The sequence below is a fragment of the Garra rufa genome, chromosome 23 (genome assembly GCF_049309525.1).
Source record: "Garra rufa chromosome 23, GarRuf1.0, whole genome shotgun sequence".
NCBI classification, from domain to species: Eukaryota; Metazoa; Chordata; class Actinopteri; order Cypriniformes; family Cyprinidae; genus Garra; species Garra rufa.
This window is the reverse complement of record NC_133383.1, coordinates 3,383,762-3,404,666: the sequence shown is the minus strand read 5'-3', so window position 1 is coordinate 3,404,666 and position 20,905 is coordinate 3,383,762. Positions and strand designations below refer to the sequence as shown.

General features: G+C 39.6%; 1 protein-coding gene across 1 annotated transcript; it reads right to left on the bottom strand.

Annotated features, from left to right (window-relative positions):
* Positions 1-11,703: 11,703 nt before the first annotated feature.
* Positions 11,704-12,651, bottom strand: LOC141299836 (C3a anaphylatoxin chemotactic receptor-like). The gene has a single exon (XM_073830207.1). It carries the CDS (start codon positions 12,649-12,651, stop codon positions 11,704-11,706), a length of 948 nt encoding a protein of 315 aa, XP_073686308.1.
* Between the last annotated feature and the right edge of the window lie 8,254 nt (positions 12,652-20,905).

Here is a 20,905-nt window from a genome sequence, read left to right as displayed (position 1 = left end):
CCCCACATGTCTGAAATCTGCGGCGGTCCAAAACAGTTTATTTAACTGGTCACTTTGTTTTGTTACAGCAATACTCAATTTCTTTTCTTTATCAAGCCACAATCTTTATTTCAAATTTCAAATTACAAGTGAAGCTTTTTATTTACATTACAATAATGATAAAATGTAACTATACGTTAATGTTTATACCACACAATAACTCCGTAACACTAAAGTGAAAAAACACACCAAAATTACAAAATGAGCTCCTGTCTTCACTACACTTGTGCGCATTTGTTTTGACAAATGTTGTGATCATATCATTTGTGTTAACTCCTCAGAGAACCCGTCAAAACACACCAATGAATTCACTGCCACCAAGAAAATTGATCCCCCTCCATATATTATTATCAAATGCATTATGTGATACAGATGCCAGCCCAGAAAAAAAAGCCAACATGATGAAAAATGCTCATCCAGAGTGAAAATGTTAAGGTTGACATTGTACAGTCAATCTATAATTTAACTGTTAAACAACCAAGGGTAATCAGAGCAGCAATATAAAGAAACTTAAAATGAAACAAAAAGAAAGTGCATGAAATGTCATGAAATGATGACACCACTGGCCAATCAAAATCAAGTATTCCAACTTGGAATTCCAAATATCCAAAAGTCTACTATATAATTTTTAATTAAAAGGTAGTTTGTTTAATGATAATAAAACAACAGTAATTTCTTACTTTAAACATAACTTTACTAATCTTTAGCAATAATATCCTTTTGAGATATGCTCTGCAGGACTGTGGCATAAAAATAGAAAATGTTACACGTATTAAAAAGAGGAACATGGTTAAAGTGGGATTGACTGAGATAAAGGTTTTCTTCTGAAAAATAGTCAGCAAAACACACAACCTAAACAGTCACTGCTTATTTTTGCTTCTGTTCTTTTGAAGTCCTGTGTCACATATATAATTACGTGAAACAACAGTGAAGTGAAAACATTATTACAGCAAACTATGAAAGCAATAAACAGTAAAACTGGACATTTTTCCCCTATTTTTCCCCATGGATTCAATTCCCAGGGAATGCATGAATTGGGGGGTCAATAGCTTGAATTCAATGCCAAATGCATACATGTAAATAGATTAATTTATATGAAATTAGAGAAATAGCAATTCAATACATAAATAAATAAAGGAGTTTAGTTGCAACTGAGTTGTATACATGGCTGCAGAATATAATGCTTTTCACAAGACTTCCTTTCAATGAAGTTTTACACAAACATATAATGTTATTTTTTATAATAGCTTAATAGTACCTTGTGGTCAAAATTTAGCAGTTTAGAGCTGGGTGACAATATATATTGTATATCAACAGTATGTCGTGAGAAAAAAAAAAGTTGTTTTGTTAGAAAGTTTAAGCGGTCAGTTTTCTCAGTAGCTGTCAGCAAATGTGTCTGTGTCTAAAGATGTACTGATTTTTTTTTTTACTTTTTGTTTTGCTCTAAAGCGTTCAATTTAAATTGTATACGTTTTTAAATGTTAAGCGTTAAATTAATAAGTCCTAAAGAAAACTTTTGATAGCACAATGAAACTACTGTAAGAAAACTATTCAAACTAATTATGAACAACCTGTACTCAAAATTAAAAATCCAAATTATAAGTAAATTTAATGTTTAATGTACATTAAAATAAATTATAGATACAAACTTTATTATTTTTGCATTTAATATGGAAAACACTGTTTAAACATAATACACTTTGCTGTTAAGTTACGTCCATAACACTGGATATGGACATAAAGTAAAAGTCAATTCTCAAATGCAACCTTGAAATATGTACATATTTTTTTTTCTTAATGACTCAAGCATAGAAACATACCAAACATATTACCATTACTACTGAAATATTACAAACTTTTTCTAAGCAGAAACATTTGCACAAAAAACAGTTAAATCAAAAAACAGTGAAAATATATAAAAATAGAGGAAAAGAGAAAAAAAGACTCATGAATAATAACTTTTGAAAATTAATATTTAGAATAGTTTTAGGACAGTAACATACATCAATCAGAGAGCTGTGAACAAATGAGTTGATATCTTCACTACACTGACTGCATTTGCCGTGACTGGGTGGTTTGTGACATTTGTGTTCCCTCCTCAGAGAAAACTCTTTCAAAAACACGTCTTAGAGAAAGTTTAACTGTCATTATGACAACCGCGCCTCTGCGTTGCACGCAGTAGGCTAAAGTTGACCGCAAAGCCCCAGCAAAAATAATTACCATGAATGTGTCGGGGAAAAAGTAAGGAGATATTTGAATTATTTATTAATAAACTAGTATTTGACACAAAGATGAAGTTTACGATCCTGATGCCATTTGCTCACTGGACGCGCCTTTAATACACTGTAAAAAGTGAACAGTTGGATCAACTTAAAAAAATTACTTCAATTGGTAACACCTAAAAAAAGTGTGGTCAATCACACTTAAATAATCTTAGTTCAATCAACTTAATGTTTTTAGGTGTTACCAATTGAAGTAAATTTTTTTAAGTTGATCCAACTGTTCACTTTTTACAGTGTAGTACCTAAATGCATATGCATTAGGCCTATATCTAATGGAAGAGTTTTGTTTTCGATTTGAATTATTAATGAAATCGTGATGACTTGGTCGTTACTTTAAAAAACAAAAACTTAAATTTAACAAATAAAAAGTGTTCCAAATATATTTCTAAATTAACTTTATAACCTAAATAAACGAAAATAAATGTAATCACTTTGCTATTAAAAACAGCAGCTGTGCAATGGGGAAGAGAAAGAGAAAACAGAGCGGTTCCAGTCGGACTCGGGTCAGTAATTCTGATGAGCTGTCGGAGAAGGTCCGGGCGAGGTTTTAGTAATGTTTGCAACGAATGTTTGTTTAAAAGCCGATTTAACATTCTTATTTAGGCTAGATTCATATTTAAATGTATTATTTGTTTGATTTATTTTAACGTTTTGTAGGCTGCTTGTTCACTGACGGAAGTGCTCAAATAAACACGCACGTTTGTTAATAATGTTTGGGCCTCGTTTATTTTGGGTTTCAAAATAATACACATAGGCTATGTATTTTATATAGGCTTATATACACAAACGTTATATATATACTTAGATATGAATAATTTATTTATATATTAAGGTTAAACACCGCGCCATTTTTTTCGTTCTTTTATTTAAATAGCCTACCCTTTACGGTGGCAGCAATTACTGTGCTAATTTCTGATTTGGGAGTGATTTGTTTGTTAAAACATGTTAGGCTACCTTATTAAAAGTATTGTACTTAACAGACCTGTGTGTTTTGTATCACTAGCGCGGTGTCCGTTCATGAAGCACAAGCTCTGCCTGCGTGAGGCGCGCCGCATCCAACTAGCAATGTTCAGAGGTGAAAAAAGTAATAAAATATGCTACTCAAGTAAAAGTACTGTTACTCCAATGAAATTTTACTTAAGTACAAGTAAAAGTACTGGTCAAAAAATCTACTCAAGTAAAAGTAAAAAGTAACTCATTTAAAATTTTACGCTGAGTAAAATTGTTGTAGTTGTAGTGTTTGTGATGACCTGTAGAGGGCAAGCTCTAATGCTGTTTGGTTTTGTGTTAAAAGCAGCAAAGAAGAACGCAAAGGGTGTGTATGGGGCATCCACCTGTGAGGTGATTAAGTGTAATGCTTGGAAACAACCTCAGTGAAGCAAATGCCATCTTAAACAGATCTTTGTCTCTCTCACGTTATTACATCTTTTGGCGACGAGGATAAAAATGCTTGGAGGATGAAGGAGTTTTCTGGAGGCTGAAGAAACATCTTGAACATCAAGAAACTGGATCCCTATGAGTAGGAACTTTGGAAAAGAAGATGGCTAATATGGTAGGAACAATCTCACCATTTGACAGGCAATCTCAGTCTTGGGAAGAATATTGTGAAATTTTGCAACATTTCTTTGAGGCAAATGAGATTATAGACGCAACTAAGCAGAAAGCTATTTTGTTGAGCTCTGTTGGAAGTCAAACATACAGTCTACTGAGGAATTTTTTAAGTCCAGTGAAACCAGGAGCGAAGACATTTGAGGAATTAGTAGAATTACTTAAAGAGCATTTCAACCCAAAGCCCAGTGAAATTGTACAACGATTTAAATTCAATTCAAGATCAAGAGAAGAGGTGGAAACGGTGCTTGAATATGTGGCAGTATTGAGGAAATTGGCTCATGATTGTAATTATGGATAACTGACGGAAATGCTTCGAGATAGACTAGTATGTGGCATAAATGATGACCGTATTCAACGTAGACTATTGGCAGAGACGGATTTAACATTTGAGAAGGCATTGAAAATAGCCCAAGCCATGGAAACAGCCATTAAAGATGTAAAAGATTTGCAAGCTCAACGCCCGGAAACATCCTTTTCAATGTGAGTGCACAAAACCTCAGTACAGCAAGATGAAGGTCAAAGTAAAGCATGTTACAGATGCGGAAGTTGGCAACATTTGGCTAATGAATGTAGATTTGCTTCTCAGAAATGTCATAAATGTGGGAAACAAGGACATATGATGAAAGTATGTAGGTCAAAAACATCCCTTGGGGAATCAAACTTCCAAGGGGGAGGAAGACATAAAAGAGAAGGACAGAGAGTGCATTACGTGAGTAGAGATGAAAAAAATGCATCTGCATTTGACGAAGAAAGTATTTATACTGTGTACAGTTTTCAAGAAACCGAAATTCCAAAAGTAGCTCCACTGACCATCACATTGGCTGTTAATGAATCAAATGCACATTTGGAAGTAGATACTGGCTGTGGTGTGACTGTAATGAACAGGTCCAACTTTTCCAAATTGTGGGACAAAGATCGAATTCCAGAATTAAAGACCTGTTCTTTGAATTTAAAAACCTATACAGGCCAAGTTCTAACAGTGTTGGGTTCTGCACAGGTACAGGTCACGTACAAGGGAACAGCGAAAGAGTTACCAGTTGTGGTAGTACCTGGAACGGGACCCAATTTATTGGGCAGAGGATGGATCAAGGAATTGGGCATGGAATGGGAGGCCCTACACAGGATTCAAAGGGTGGACAAATTAACTTTGCTTGAAGTCCTCATTCAACGTGCAGAATTGTTTAAGGAGGAGTTGGGGGAATTGAAGGGTCCACCAGCAAAGATTTATGTGGATAAGGAGGCAGTCCCAAGGTTTTGCAAAGCCTGACCGGTTCCTTATGCAATGAAAGCAAAGGTGGAAGCTGAAATTGAACGTCTATTAAGAGAACACATTATAGACCCGGTTAAACATTCTGAATGGGCTGCCCCTGTTGTACCTGTACTTAAATCTGATAATACCGTACGTCTGTGTGGGGACTATAAACTAACAGTGAATAGAGTCTCCAAGTTGGAACAGTATCCGATTCCTCGGATTGAGGATTTGTTTGCAACTTTGTCAGGTGGACAAAAGTTTACAAATTTGGATATGAGCCATGCTTATCACCAGATTGCATTAGATACAGAGTCCAGGAAATATGTGACAGTGAATACCCATAAAGGGCTGTTTACTTACCGTGTTTTACCTTTTGGAGTCTCTTCCAGTCCTGCAATCTTTCAACGGACCATTGAGGGAATACTGCAAGGCCTTCCACATGTGGCAGTTTTTCTAGATGATATCCTGGTTACTGGTCGTAATGATGAAGAGCATCTTCAAACCCTTGATAGAGTACTGGATAGATTGCAGGAAGCAGGACTACGGTTGAAACGATGTAAATGTACTTTAATGGAAAAAGAGGTAATGTTCCTGGGTCATAAAGTGGATGAGACTGGCCTTCATCCCGCACCAGAAAAGGTGACTGCTATTCAAAAGGCTCCCTCCCCAAAGAATGTGACAGAATTGAAGGCTTATTTAGGACTTTTCAATTACTATAATAAGTTCCTGCCCAACCTTTCTACTGTGTTAGCCCCTGTGCACAAGCTGTTACGGAAAGATGCAAAATGGAACTGGGGCGGGGAACAAGAGGCTGCTTTTGTTCAGCCAAAAAAAATGATCGATTCAGTACAGGTTTTGGTCCACTATGACTGATGGGAGTGAAAGACCCATAGGATTTATGTCCAGAACATTGAATGGAGCTGAGCGGAATTATTCGCAGTTGGACAAAGAAGGGTTGGCTATCATGTTCGGCCTACAGCGTTTCCACAAGTATTTGTATGGTCGGAAATTTACCATCGTTACAGACCATAAACCCTTATTGTCTTTATTTAACGAATTAAAGGCTGTTCCCCAAATGTCCTCTCCTAGAATCCAACGATGGGCTGTGACCCTAAGAGCCTATGAGTACAACATCATTTACAAGGCTGGCAAAGACCACGGGAATGCAGATGCTTTAAGTCGGTTACCTTTGCCAATGGAGTCTTCCATAGAGCAGGAAGAAAGAGTTCTTATGCTGGAGAATGCCGATATCACCTTGATCACAGCAGAACAGGTGAGAGAGTGGACAAGTAAAGATCCAGTATTATCTTGGGTGAAAGAAACTGTGCAACATGGATGTTTACATGGATTACTTGGAACCGAGTTTGACCCATTTACATTAAGGAAAGATGAATTAAGTGTTCAGGACGGTTGTGTGCTTTGGGGGGCCCGAGTAATCATTCCCAGCGTGGGTAGATCAGGAGTTCTAAAACAATTGCATCAGTGCCACCCAGGAGTCTCTAGGATGAAAGCTTTGGTCAGAAGCTATGTGTGGTGGCCCAAGTTAGATCAGGATGTGGAAAGGCTGGTTAAAACCTGTCGTATGTGCCAAGAGCATAGAAATGTTCCAGCTGTTGCCCCACTGCATCCTTGGAATTGGCCAGAAAAACCATGGCAACAGTTGCATGTAGATTATGCTGGACCATTCATGGGGAAGATGTTTTTGGTCCTGATTGATGCACATTCAAAATGGATGGACGTGTATCCAGTGAATTCAGCTACATCTACTTCTACCATTGAATGTTTGCGGAATAGCTTTAGTAACCATGGATTACCTGAACTGATTGTATCAGATAATGGTGCTTGCTTCGTTAGCGCAGAATTCCAAGAGTTCCGGAAAAAAAATGGAGTGCGACATGTTACTTCTGCACCTTACCATGCTTCTAGTAATGGCTTTGTGGAACAGGCTGTCCAAATTATAAAAAAAAAATGCTGAGAAAAAGTGCTGATGGAACAATTGCAACGAAACTGTCTCGAGTTTTATTCAGTTACGGAATCACTCCGCAGACCACCACAGGACTCTCTCCAGCTGACGCAAAATGCGGTGTTCTTTGGATTTTATACATCCCGATTTGACAAGGAAGATTCAGGAACAACAAGAAAAGCAAAAAGTTTATCATGACAAAAAGGCTAGGGTACGGAGTTTTTGTGTAGGAGATCCAGTCCTTACTCGGAACTTTACTTATGGACCAAAATGGATTCCGGGGCAGATTGCAATCGTGACTGGACCCATTTCTTATAAAGTAATGCTGGGTGATGGCCGAGTGGTCCGAAGGCATGTGTATCAAATTCTTGGCCAACAGAAATTGTTCACGAACAATTCAGAAGAGGGACTGGACTGTAAATTCCCTGATTTTGACATTCCTGGAAATTCAGCACCGGTAGAAGCTAAAGGAACGGAGGAACCAGGGACTGAGGACATTCCTAGTAAAATGTATCCCTCTGAAGCGTCTGGGGATTCTTCTCAACATTCTGAGACAACCACAGAAATCAACAATCCCACAAGCCCTGTTGTCATTATGAGACGGTCGCAAAGAACCAGGAAATTGCCTACTCATTTGAAAGATTATGAACTGAAATGAAAAGAAAAGAAAAAAAAACTTCACTGTGATGTTATGGTAGTTATTGGATTGTACAGAGTAATGGCATTGTGATTATTATGTCAGCTTGGGGGAAAAAGAATGTTGTAGTTGTAGTATTTGTGATGACCTGTAGAGGGCAAGCTAATGCTGTTTGGTTGTGTGTTAAAAGCAGCAAAGAAGAACGCACAGGGTGTGTATGGGGCATCCACCTGTGAGGTGATTAAGTGTACTGCTTGGAAACAACCTCAGTGAAGTAAATGCCGTCTTAAACAGATCTTTGTCTCTCTCACGTTATTACAAAAATTTAGTGAGTAAATTATTTTTTTTGAACAGCAGTGCTGGGTGGGGGATTCTAGTGTTATTCAAAAAAGACAAGGGGATATAATTTTCAACCTGGTTGTTTTTATTTGAGGAAACAACTTTACAAACTAAAGTGCAATTTAGGGAAATTTTAGTGCAAATAATCCCATAAGACTTTAAACATCACAACCACTAAATGTTGCATAAACTGTGGATTCAGTAGAGCAGGGGTTCCCAACTTTTTTTTCCGGCGGGGCCCCCCTCCTTCTCCAATTTTGCAAGGCCCCCCTATGCCTGACATGTCCTCTTAATTATTACTATCTTATTTATTTATTTACTTCCGCGGTAAAGAGAAAATTATTTATTTTTAAGTCTTTTTTTTATTAACCAAATCATCTGTTTTGCCTTATTATTCTTCTACTGCATTTTATAAAAAAAAAAACTCAATTCAAACTAACTTTAAATTAAAATTTAAATATACCTTATAACCTTTAAAGAAAACCTCCGCTAAATTCTAACTTTTTAAAATTATACAGATTTTAAGCTCCTGAATTCCTTACTCAGACATTCTTTACAACTTCAGTTCAGAGTACTTTTTCTTAAATAAGTGATCCTGCCTTACCAAACAGGACAGGGAGATACCAAAAGACCACTAAACCTATCCATTTGAACTTGACTGACTGAATATCTACTGTTTGTATCCATTAATAAATTAACTTAGGAATTCAAACTACAGCAAATACATTCTAAATCTGTTGAAACACATCGATGTGAAGGTTCGACAAAGACAGGATCAGTAAACTGTCAGTGCGCGCCTGATGCTCATAAACACTGAGCCTCACTCCTCTTCTATGGGTGAGCATTCATTATAACACACTCACAGGACAGTAATTTGGACAACTAACGTTTTGCAAATGTTTTGAAATTTCACGCAAAAAATACGATAGGGATCGGAGCCCCGAGAACGCGCATAGCTTGTGAATCGATAGCGGACTTATGCGTATGACACTATACTGCTCAGTTCACTTAATTAGAATGAGAAACAAATACATCAAGTAAGTTAATATGTATTTATTTTTAATATATTTGTTTATAATTATTTCACAGATGCTTATAGATCATTAAAATAATATTTAAAAATGGTTGTAGATCATAAAACATGGTAACTATTTAAAATAGGGTCTCTTTTGATAACATTGGTTAATGAACTGACAAACATGAAGAAAATTAAATGGTGATGGTGATTGTGTTTGTGGCGAGGGCCCGCCATCGCTGCTTGCAGCTATATTTATTATTATTAGGGCCCGAGCACCGATGGGTGTGAGGACCCTATTGGAATTGTATGATGCCGATTACATAAACCTGACTATTATGAGCCAAAGTTATAGTGCCACCAACTGGCAGCAGGAAGTGTGTCATTTTCAAAATGCTTTGAAATCAGCCTCTTATTTTTACTCGATCTTCTTTAAACTTCATTAAAATAATGTCAAAACACGACCGATGAGAATATGTAATGGGATCGCTGATAAATCAAATGCTGTTGCTATGGCAACGTGTCAAACTTTTGAATTAGAGTCAAAACGTTAAGTTGACATTGTACAACCAATCTATAATTTTTTAACTGCAAAGGGTAATCAGAGCAGCAATATAATGAAACTTAAAATGAAACAAATAGAAAGTGCATGAAATGTTGATGTGACCTGATGACACCACTGGCCAATCAAAATCAAGTATTCCCAAATATCCAAAAGTCTTACTAAATAATGTTTTTTATTTCAAACTAAAAGGTAGTTTGACTGTTTAATGATCAGTAATTCTAACTTAAAACATAACTTCACACTTTGCAGGACTGTGGCATAAAAATAGAGAATGTTACATAAAAAAAGAGGAACATGGTTAAAGTGGGAATGACTGAGATAAGGGTTTTCTTCTGAAAAATAGTCAGCAAAACACACAACCTAAACAGTGACTGCTTATTTTTGCTTCTGTTCTTTTAAAGTCTTGTGTCAAATACAACAAAATGAAACAACGGTGAAGTAAAAACATTATTATAGCAAAACTATAAAAGCAGTAAACAGTAAAATAAAAACATTTGGACATTTTTTCACCCATTAACTTTGAAATGAAAATGGATTCCCCAGCCATGGATTCGACTCCCACATTATTTACATACATGCAAAAACATTTATTTATATGTAAACAGAGAAATAGCAATTCAATATGTAAATAAATGCAGGAGTTTAGATAACCAGTTGCAAATGAGTTGTGTTTATGTAATGCTTCGTTTCGTATATCACTTGAGAACAGTATGCCATGAGAAAAAATATAAAGTTGTTTTGTTAGAAAGTTTCAGCGGTCAGTTTTCTTAGTAGCTGTCAGCAAACATGTCTCTGTCTAAAGATGTACTGATATTTTTTTTTGTACTTTTTGTTTTGCTTTAAAGCATTATATTTGAGTTGTATATGTTCTTAAAGACGTTTAGCATTCAAATAATAAGTCCTAGAGAAAACTTCTGTTAGCACAATAAAACTACTGTGAGAAAACTATTCAAACTAATTATGAACGATCTCTACTCAAAATTAAGTGAATTGAATGTTTAATGAACATTACAGTGTTAGGGGTAACGCATTACAAGTAACGCAAGTTACGTAATATTACTTTTTCCAAGTAACTAGTAAAACAACGCATTACTTGAAAATATCGGAGTTACTTTTACAAATAACTAATGCCAGTTACTTTTCCCCCCCATTTATTGATTAAAAGCTCTCCTGTCCCCATGTTGAGAGAAATTGTGAGTAAGATGTTACTTTAGTTGTAGAATAAATGTGAACATGCATTAATTAATCTCACTCACTAAAAAACAAATACTGTATTCCTCAAAAATTAAGATGATGAAGATAATCTAACATTTGTTTTCCTTTTCTTTTTAGTTGACATTTTTCTTCTGCGGTCTACTGTGCAGACGTGAATTTACTTTTCTTTAAGCCTGAGGCTTTTGGTGTAAAAAGGCTTTTACATTTGCCAAAAACAGAACTTTTTATATTAAAAACAAACAAGCAAGCCCTGCCCAGATTTAAAAAGTAGAATTAGTTTCCATAAAAAGCAACTAAGTAACATAATTACTAATTCTTTTATTGAGTAACTCAATATTGTAATGCATTACTTTTAAAAGTAACTTTCCCCAACACTGCATTACATCAATTATATATATATAAATTTTTATTATTTTTGCATTTAAAAAGGAAAACACTGTTTAAACATATTACACTTTGCTCTTAAACTACGCCCATAACACTGGATATGGATATGAATAATGCATAAATAAGTCAATTCTCAAATGCAACCTTGAAATGATGAACATTATTATTTTTGTTTTACTTTATGACTTCAGCATAGAAACATACCAAACATATCACACATGCCATTATTACTGAAATATTACAAAGTTTTTCTAAGCTAAAACATTTGCAACAGTTCATCTGAAATCACTGAAAATATATAAAAATAGAGGAAGAAAAAAAACGTTAAAAAAGACCCATGGATAACAGTAAGACCACTTGCTTGCTCTTGAGAATAAATAGTTCAGATGATATCTTCACTACACTGACTGCATTTTCAGTGACTGGGTGGTTTGTGACATTTGTGTTCCCTCCTCAGAGAAAACTCTTTCAAAAACACGTCTTAGAGAAAATTTAACATTGCTCTTAAAATCCTGCCCCATGAAAACATACAGAATGGGGTTCAGACAGCTGTTGAAATACGCCAAAGAGATGGCCAACGGATCCAATGCCAAAGCTGCCGATGAACTTGATTTCTCTCCGTACATTATTATCAATACCACTATGTGATACGGCAACCAGCACAGAAAAAAGGCCACGACTACAGCCAACATGATGCGAAACGCTCGTCCAGAGTGAAAATGACTCCTGCCTAACTTGCGTGCGATCAATCCATAGCATGTGGTGATGCATATGAGAGGAGCCAAAAAGCCAAACACAAATCTGATTATGCTTAACCTTCCATACATTTTAAAACCGTCTTCATCAGGTTGATAATGCAGGCAGTATGTTTGGTTATTTTCTGTGTAAGTCTGTCCTAACATCATGAAAGGCAGACTAAGAACTGAAGCCAGAACCCAGGCCGAAACACAGGACAGTCGTGCAATTAACAGACTGCGATGATTTTGAGCCCAAACCGGTGTGATCACCTGAGTAAAGCGATCCAGACTAATCAAGCTCAAGGTGAAAACACTGGCAAACATGGTGATGAGCATAATGAAGGGGAGAATCTTGCACATGATTGATCCATACGGCCAGTGATCATCAAACATGACCTCGCTCACGTAGAAAAGAGTGGAAAGGCAACACAAGAGATCAGCAATCGCTAGATTGAGAAACCCAACTGTATTAACAGTCCTCTTCATCTTCAATCCAGCAACATACATGACAAATGCATTTCCAGGAACGCCGAGAATCAAGGTCAGGTAGTAGAAGACCAGAGAAGTCACTCTCATCGGATAGTCCAAAATATCAAAATAATCCTCCATTGCTGTGATTGTGCTGAAGTGCCTGGTTTATCCTGCTAATTCCACATATTGTCAGTGTAAAATTAAAAAGCATATTTTAAGTGTTGTATCAGATAAGAAACTTCATGAATTCATGAATATATGATCAATGCATTTCTATTATGATTACACATATGCAACTAAAATACTATTTTAGCATTTCTTAGCATTACTTGTAAATAACTCTATATAAGCAATCATGACGCACGTTGTGATGTTTCAATTCACAATTATCCCAGTAAATGTTTTCTTCTCTAATGTTCAAGACTTTATACTACTTCTTCAACTTTATCACTCAGGATCACCAACATTTCAAGCATGGTTGAGTTGTGAAACATCATAACCAACTCTATGTATAACTGGCTAAGACTTTCCATCGCACAAGGGAATTCATAAATTGAAAAAAAAAGTACTGATGTCAGACTAAAAATAGCTAATTAAGATGTAAATAAACATTGCACTTAGATACAATTGTTTATTCATAATGTTAATTTACAATATACAGTGCCCTGCAAAAGTATTCATACCCGCATCAATTTACACTCCATACACCATAATAATGACAAAGCAAAAACCAGATTTGTTAATTTTACAGATTTATTAAAAATAAAACACTGCAATAAGTACATCGCATAAGTATTCATACCCTTAACTCAGTACATAGTTGAAGCACCTTTACAGTCTCAAGTCTTTTTGGGTCTGATGTGACAAGCTTTGCACATCTGCATTTGGCAATTATCTGCCATTCTTTGCCTCACCTTTTCACCTCTCAAGCTCTGTCAGCTTGGATGGGGGCTGGCAGACATTTTCTAGAGTCCTAGTTGTTCCAATCATCTTCCATTATGGATAATGCTTCTGTCAACCTTCAATGAAGCAGATTTTTTTCTGAACTCTTCCCTAGATCACAAGTCTGTCACTGAGCTCTACAGGCAGTTATCTTGACCTCAGGACTTGGTTTTTGCTCTGATATGCATTTTCAGCTGTTAGACCTTTTCTGAGAGGTGTGTGCCTTTCTAAATCAGACTCATTCAAATTAATTTGCCACAGTTTAACTTCACTCGAAGTGTAGTAACATCTGGAAGCAATATTAACGCTCCTGAGCTAAATTTCGAGTGTCCCAGAAAAGGGTATGAATACTTATGCAACGGGATCTTTTCAGATTTTTATTTTTAATACATTTGCACAAATGTTAAAAACCTAGATTGATGTGGGGGAAAAAATAAGTAATTTAAAGTAGTTTAACATAAGGCAGCAACATAACAAAATGTGAAAAAATGAAGGGGTATGAATAATTTCGCAAGGCACTGTATTATTGTTAGTCTGTAATGTAATTTAATTATGTATTTATTTTGATAATGTATTTATAGTATAGAGAGCTGGACAAGGATAGTTTACATTTGGTAATGATATAAATGGTCAATCAGTTGAGATTTCATATATAGTATTCCTTAATATGTATGTATAACAGTCATCATTTTAAGTTTTTACATGTTACTAAATCTCCAAAGTTTCATTTGGAATTTTAGATTCCTTATGCAAAATATATGCATAGATGGTTTGAGTTTTGAACCCGGAAACAACAGTAGTCCGTTTGCTGTAGGCCTTAAAAAGCGAATTCTGTTAAAGAAAGAATCTCCCTTGGCATTGAACTTTGAGCGTCGTAACTTTGCAGATGTTGTTTATGCTCAAACAGCAACATTACACATTAACTAAAGTTAAAATAATGTTTTTGTCCAAATTAAAAGGCAATTTGAATGGTAAATAACCATAAAACAGTAATTCTAAATTCATATGAAGGGTCTTAATGAAAAGTTACTAATATACTTTGGTAAAAAATTCTTAATAGTATTGTAAAAAAAAAAAAAAAACCTTTTACCTTGTCAAAATCAGCTCTGCAAAATATCAGCTCATTTTACACATGGGCCCTTTAAATGCAAATGAGCTCTGCTTGCCCCGCCCCTCTCTGCTGACGGATTATGAGCTGTAATGTTTACTTTAGCTGCATTTAGACGCGTTTAGCTGCATTTAGACGCGTTTATCGGCAAAACTTGCCAATAAGCACATTATTAAGAAAGGCTATTTGCAAAGATGCATAAAAAATCCTTATACTCACTTCTGCTCTGGGTGCATCAGGAACAATTCGCACGATCTAGCTGCATATGTAGATCGGGATTGGCGCTTTCCTTTTAAAAACTAAAGTACATTAAACCTCTGCGTCTTCAGCGGCTCAGATGTAGGGAATAAATGACGACTGCTACGTTCATTATTACATCCAACAACAGAACACCTCAATCGCTCAATTATTAGAGTCTTCCTCTGTACCTGACTCACACAATGGTGATCGTATTGGGACTGTTTCAGCTCAGTGAGGGCGGGTCTAAGGTAAGGCGCTCATGTCAATCAACTGTGTTTCGTCCCAAAGACAAGAAGCTGAGAATGATCTGATTTTAAAAATTGGATATTACTTTTAAAGATTAAAAAAATACCACTGGGTGGAGTTTTTCTCATTGTAGGGTGGTTGTGTACACAAACTGCCAACACACATTAATGTTAAAACAACACGTAAAAGTTAGTTTTGCATCCGACGACCCCTTTAAAGCATTCACTTATCAAATCTTTAGCAAATCTTAAGTCTTCTTGAGCTGATATGCTCTGCAGGACTGTGATATTGGCATAAAAATAGAGAATGGAATAGAGCGGTGACACCCTGTTACATTTATTAAAAAGAGGAACATGTTTAAAGTGGAAACGACTGAGATAAGGGGTTTCTTCTGAAAAATAGTCAGCAAAACACACGTCCTAAAAAGTGACTGCTTATTTTTGCTTCTGTTCTTTTAAAGTCCTGTTTCAAAAACACTTTTAAGGGATAATTCACCCAAAAATGAAAATTTGATGTTCATCCGCTTTTACCCCAGCGGTTCTCAATTCCAGTCCTCGCGCCCCACCGCTTTGCACATTTTGTGTGTTTCACTTATCGCTAGGGTTGCCACCCGTCCCTTAAAATACGGAATCGTCCCGTATTTGAGAATGAAATTGCGCGTCCCATTTTGAATCAATACGGGACGGGTTTTGTCCCGTATTTTTTATAATTTTTTTTTAAGCAGCGTCTCATGCAAATAATCACTGCGGTAAAGCCAGCCATACATACCCTCCCGTGGGCCCACCACCTGCGGGAGGGGCCATAGGGGACCGGTGCATTGTGGGATGGGTGGCAGTCGAAGGCGGGGGCCTCGGCGACCCAATCCTCGGACGCAGAATCTGGCTATAGGAACATGGAATGTTACCTCACTGGGGGGGAAGGAGCCTGAGCTGGTGCGGGAGGTTGAGAAATACCGATTAGAGATAGTCGGGCTCGCCTCCACGCACATCTCAGGCTCTGGAACCCAACTCCTCGAAAGGGGATGGACTCTTCACTACTCTGGAGTCGCTTGCGGTGAGAGGAGGCGGGCTGGTGTGGGCTTGCTTATAGCCCCCCAGCTTAGCCGCCAGGTGTTGGAGTTTACCCCAGTAGACGAGAGGGTCGTTTCCCTGCGCCTTCGGGTGGGGCACAGGTCTCTCACTGTCGTTTGTGCCTATGGGCCGAATGGCAGTGTAGAGTACCCGGCCTTTCTGGAGTCACTGGGAGGGGTGCTGGAAAGCTCTCCGACCGGGGACTCCGTTGTTCTGCTGGGGGACTTCAACGCCCACGTGGGCAATTCTAGTGATACCTGGAGGGGCGTGATTGGGAGGAACGGTCCCCCTGACCTGAACCCGAGTGGTGTTCAGTTGTTGGACTTCTGTGCTAGTCACAGTTTGTCCATAACGAACACCATGTTTGAGCATAAGGGTGTCCATCAGTACACGTGGTACCAGGACACCCTGGGGCGGAGGTCGATGATTGACTTTGTGGTTGTCTCATCTGACCTCCGGCCATATGTCTTGGACACTCGAGTGAAGAGAGGGGCGGAGCTGTCAACTGATCACCACCTGGTGGTGAGTTGGATCCGTTGGCAGGGGAGGAAGCTGGACAGACTCGGCAGGCCCAAACGTACTGTGAGGGTCTGTTGGGAAAGCTTGGCAGAGCCCCCTGTCAGAGAGGTCTTCAACTCCCATCTCCGGCAGAGCTTTAACCAGATTCCGAGGGAGGCTGGAGACATTGAGTCTGAGTGGACTATGTTCTCCGCCTCCATTGTCAATGCGGCTGTTCGGAGCTGTGGCCGTAGGGTCTCTGGTGCCTCTCGTGGTGGCAACCCCCGAACCCGGTGGTGGACATCGGAAGTAAGGGATGCCGTCAGGCTGAAGAAGGAGTCCTATCGAGCCTGGTTGGCTCGTGGGACTCCTGAAGCAGCTGAGGGGTACCGGTGGGCCAAGCGGACGGCAGCCCGGATGGTTGTGGAGGCAAAAACTCGGGTCTGGGAGGAGTTCGGTGAGGCCATGGAGAAGGACTATCGGTCGGCCTCGAAGAGATTCTGGCAAACCATCCGGCGCCTCAGGAGGGGGAAGCAGTGCCCTGCCAACACTGTGTACAGTGGGGGTGGGAATCTGCTGACTTCAACTGGGGATATTGTCGGGCGGTGGAAGGAATACTTCGAGGATCTCCTCAATCCCACCAACACGTCTTCCATTGAGGAAGCAGAGGCCGGGGGTTCAGAGGCGGACTCGACCATTTCCCAGGCTGAAGTCGCCGAGGTAGTTGAGAAGCTGCCCGGTGGCAAGGCCCCGGGGGTGGATGAGATCCGCCCTGAATACCTAAAGTCTCTGGATGTTGTAGGGCTGTCTTGGTTGACACGCCTTTGCAACATCGCGTGGAGGCTGGGGACAGTGCCTCTGGACTGGCAGACCGGGGTGGTGGTCCCTCTTTTTAAGAAGGGGGACCGGAGAGTGTGTTCCAACTATAGGGGGATCACACTTCTCAGCCTCCCCGGGAAGGTCTACGCCAGGGTACTGGAGAGGAGAATTCGTCCGATTGTCGAACCTCGGATCCAAGAGGAACAATGCGGTTTTCGTCCTGGTCGTGGAACAATGGACCAGCTCTATACCCTGTTCAGGGTGCTGGAGGGTTCATGGGAGTTTGCTCAACCAGTCCACATGTGTTTTGTGGATCTGGAGAAGGCATTCGACCGTGTCCCTCGCGGTGTCCTGTGGGGGGTGCTCTGGGAGTATGGGGTCCGGGGTCCTTTGCTAAGGGCTGTCCGGTCCCTGTATGACCGGAGCAGGAGTTTGGTTCGTATTGCTGGCAGTAAGTCGGACCTGTTCCCGGTGCGTGTTGGACTCCGGCAGGGCTGCCCTTTGTCACCGGTCCTGTTCATTATTTTTATGGACAGGATTTCTAGGCGCAGCCAGGGGCTGGAGGGGGTCTGGTTTGGGGACCACAGGATCTCATCTTTGCTTTTTGCGGATGATGTTGTCCTGTTGGCTTCCTCAAGCCAGGACCTACAGCAGGCACTGGGGCGGTTTGCAGCCCAGTGTGAAGCGGCTGGGATGAGAATCAGCACCTCTAAGTCCGAGGCCATGGTTCTCAGTCGGAAAAGGGTGGCTTGTCCTCTTCAGGTTGGTGGGGAGTCTCTGCCTCAGGTGGAGGAGTTTAAGTATCTGGGGGTCTTGTTCACGAGTGAGGGAAGGATGGAGCGGGAGATTGACAGACGGATCGGTGCAGCTTCTGCAGTAATGCGGTCGATGTACCGGTCTGTCGTGGTGAAGAAAGAGCTGAGCTGTAAGGCGAAGCTCTCGATTTACCGGTCGATCTACGTTCCTACTCTCACCTATGGTCATGAGCTTTGGATCATGACCGAAAGGATAAGATCCCGGATACAGGCGGTCGAAATGAGTTTCCTCCGTAGGGTGGCTGGGCGCTCCCTTAGAGATAGGGTGAGGAGCTCAGTCACTCGGGGGGAGCTCGGAGTAGACCCGCTGCTCCTTCACATCGAGAGAGGCCAGCTGAGGTGGCTCGGGCATCTGTTCCGGATGCCTCCTGGACGCCTCCCTGGGGAGGTGTTCCGGGCATGTCCCACCGGGAGGAGGCCCCGGGGAAGACCCAGGACACGCTGGAGGGACTATGTCTCTCGGCTGGCCTGGGAACGCCTCGGCGTTCCACCGGAAGAGCTGGAGGAAGTGTCTGGGGAGAGGGAAGTCTGGGTGTCTCTGCTTAGACTGCTGCCCCCGCGACCCGGTTCCGGATAAGCGGAGGAAAATGGATGGATGGATGGTAAAGCCAGCCGCGGTTCAGAAAAACACGGTCAAGCAAGTCGCGATTGATTTAAGTGTGCGCGCATATTACAGTGATTACGGTAGTTTCAGAAACAACACAGAGAGAACGCGCTTGCAGAGCGCTTTTCATTTAGACGCCCAGGACTGAGAGATACTACAAAGTGCTCGTGAATTTTTACTTACTTATTTATTTGCATTTCTGCTTTAATATCCGTTTTATTTGTTGCTGTACTTGACGGTTCTTTTCTGAGAAATGGGACATTATTAGACTTTAGAGTCTAATAAGTAGAAAAAACAAAACAATGATCAGTTCTTATTCAGGACGGCCCATATTATATGCAAAACTCATATGAAACCTTTTTACTGCAGCATTTTCGAGATATGGGACATTATTACATCTTAACGGGGTATATAGACCCCATTTCTAAAAAGTAGAAAAAAACAATGATCAGTTCTTATTCCGGACGTCCCATATTATATGCACAACTCATATGAAACCTTTTTACTGCAGCATTTTTTAGATGACCCCCCACCCCCCGAATGCGTCCCTTATTTTTGGGTATTAAAAGTGGTAACCCTACTTATCGCTTCAGACGTTTGTTCTATTCCAACGTTACTGCACTTCGAAGTGGACATCACAGGACATTCCGCCTTTATTCATTAGTTCAAAGCGAGAATATATGATCCATCTGAAGGTCATTAAAGCGTGTGAGACGTGAATTTAAATTTATTTATTTACAAATGCATTTATGTCACACTTCACACTCTTCTAGTAAGTTATATCTGTGTGTGAAGACGCTGCATGCGGTGGCGTAGCGCAAATATGTGAATGAATGTTTCGAAGTGTAGTAAACAGATTTCCCCGCTCAGGGAGTAGGGAACAATGAACACTGTTCAGGGACTATGTCAATCGGAACACAGTTCCCGCACAGAGCTCACTTCTAACGAGCTGGTTATCTGAATCAGGTGTGTTAACTAATGCCGAGTTCAGACTGCACGATTTTCAAAGCAATCGCGTCACAGATGTTTTCACACTGCATGACTATCTGGGGTAGCATTCCATCACTGCTGTGTTCACACTGCACGATGGATCGGTGACAGGGGGTTTCACACTGCATGACTTTTCAATAGGAAGAATCGCCGACAACTTTGTCCCAGTCCGCAAACTACGTCTCACAACCAAACACACGCAAGAAGTGACATGGAAACAACGCGAGGTCAGGCATGCAACACTGCAAAAAATGCTTTTCTTTCTTAGATTTTCTGTCTTGTTTCCAGCCAAAATATCTACAAATTCTTGAACCAGGAAGGGTTTTCTTGTCTTGTTTTTAGAAAAAATAAGCCAAAATTAAGTGAGTTTTTGCTTAAAACAAGCAAAATAATCTGCCAATGGGCTAAGAAAAAAATCTTATTTCAAGCAGACAACTAGATTATTTTTCTTACCCCATTAGCAGATTATTTTGCTTGTTTTAAGCAAAAACTCACCTAATTTTGACTTGTTTTTACTAAAAACAAGACAATAATTTTTACTTGTCTAGAAAATCCTTCCTGATTTAAGAATTTTTAGATATTTTGTCTGGAAACAAGACAAAAAATCTAAGTAAGAAAAGCATTTTTTGCAGCGAAGTTCTCACGTGAGACTGGGATTATTATTTAAAAAGTGGCAGCCCGCAAGAAGCTTGTCATACAAATTGGATGTGCACTCATTTGCAGTGAAAAGAAAAGAAGCCGAAACTATGCTTGTTGATGTTGTGGTCTATACCTCGTAACTCCTCCCCCAACTTCCCGCTGGCCTGGATGTTGCCGTCTCATTGGCTGTAGGTAATCGCCGATGTGATTTTCAGTCAGATCATCTTTCACACGGCATGATTTTGAATCGCCGATAGGTCCAGATATTTAGCATGCCAAATATCTCACGGGTGTCGGCGACACGTCAGCAATTCTCTCAGATCGCGTCTTTGATAGTTCACACTGTGTGATTGTCACTCACGTGAACGAGCACGGGTTTGCCTGTGATTTCGGGCATTTGTCGGCGATTTCTCAAAACCTG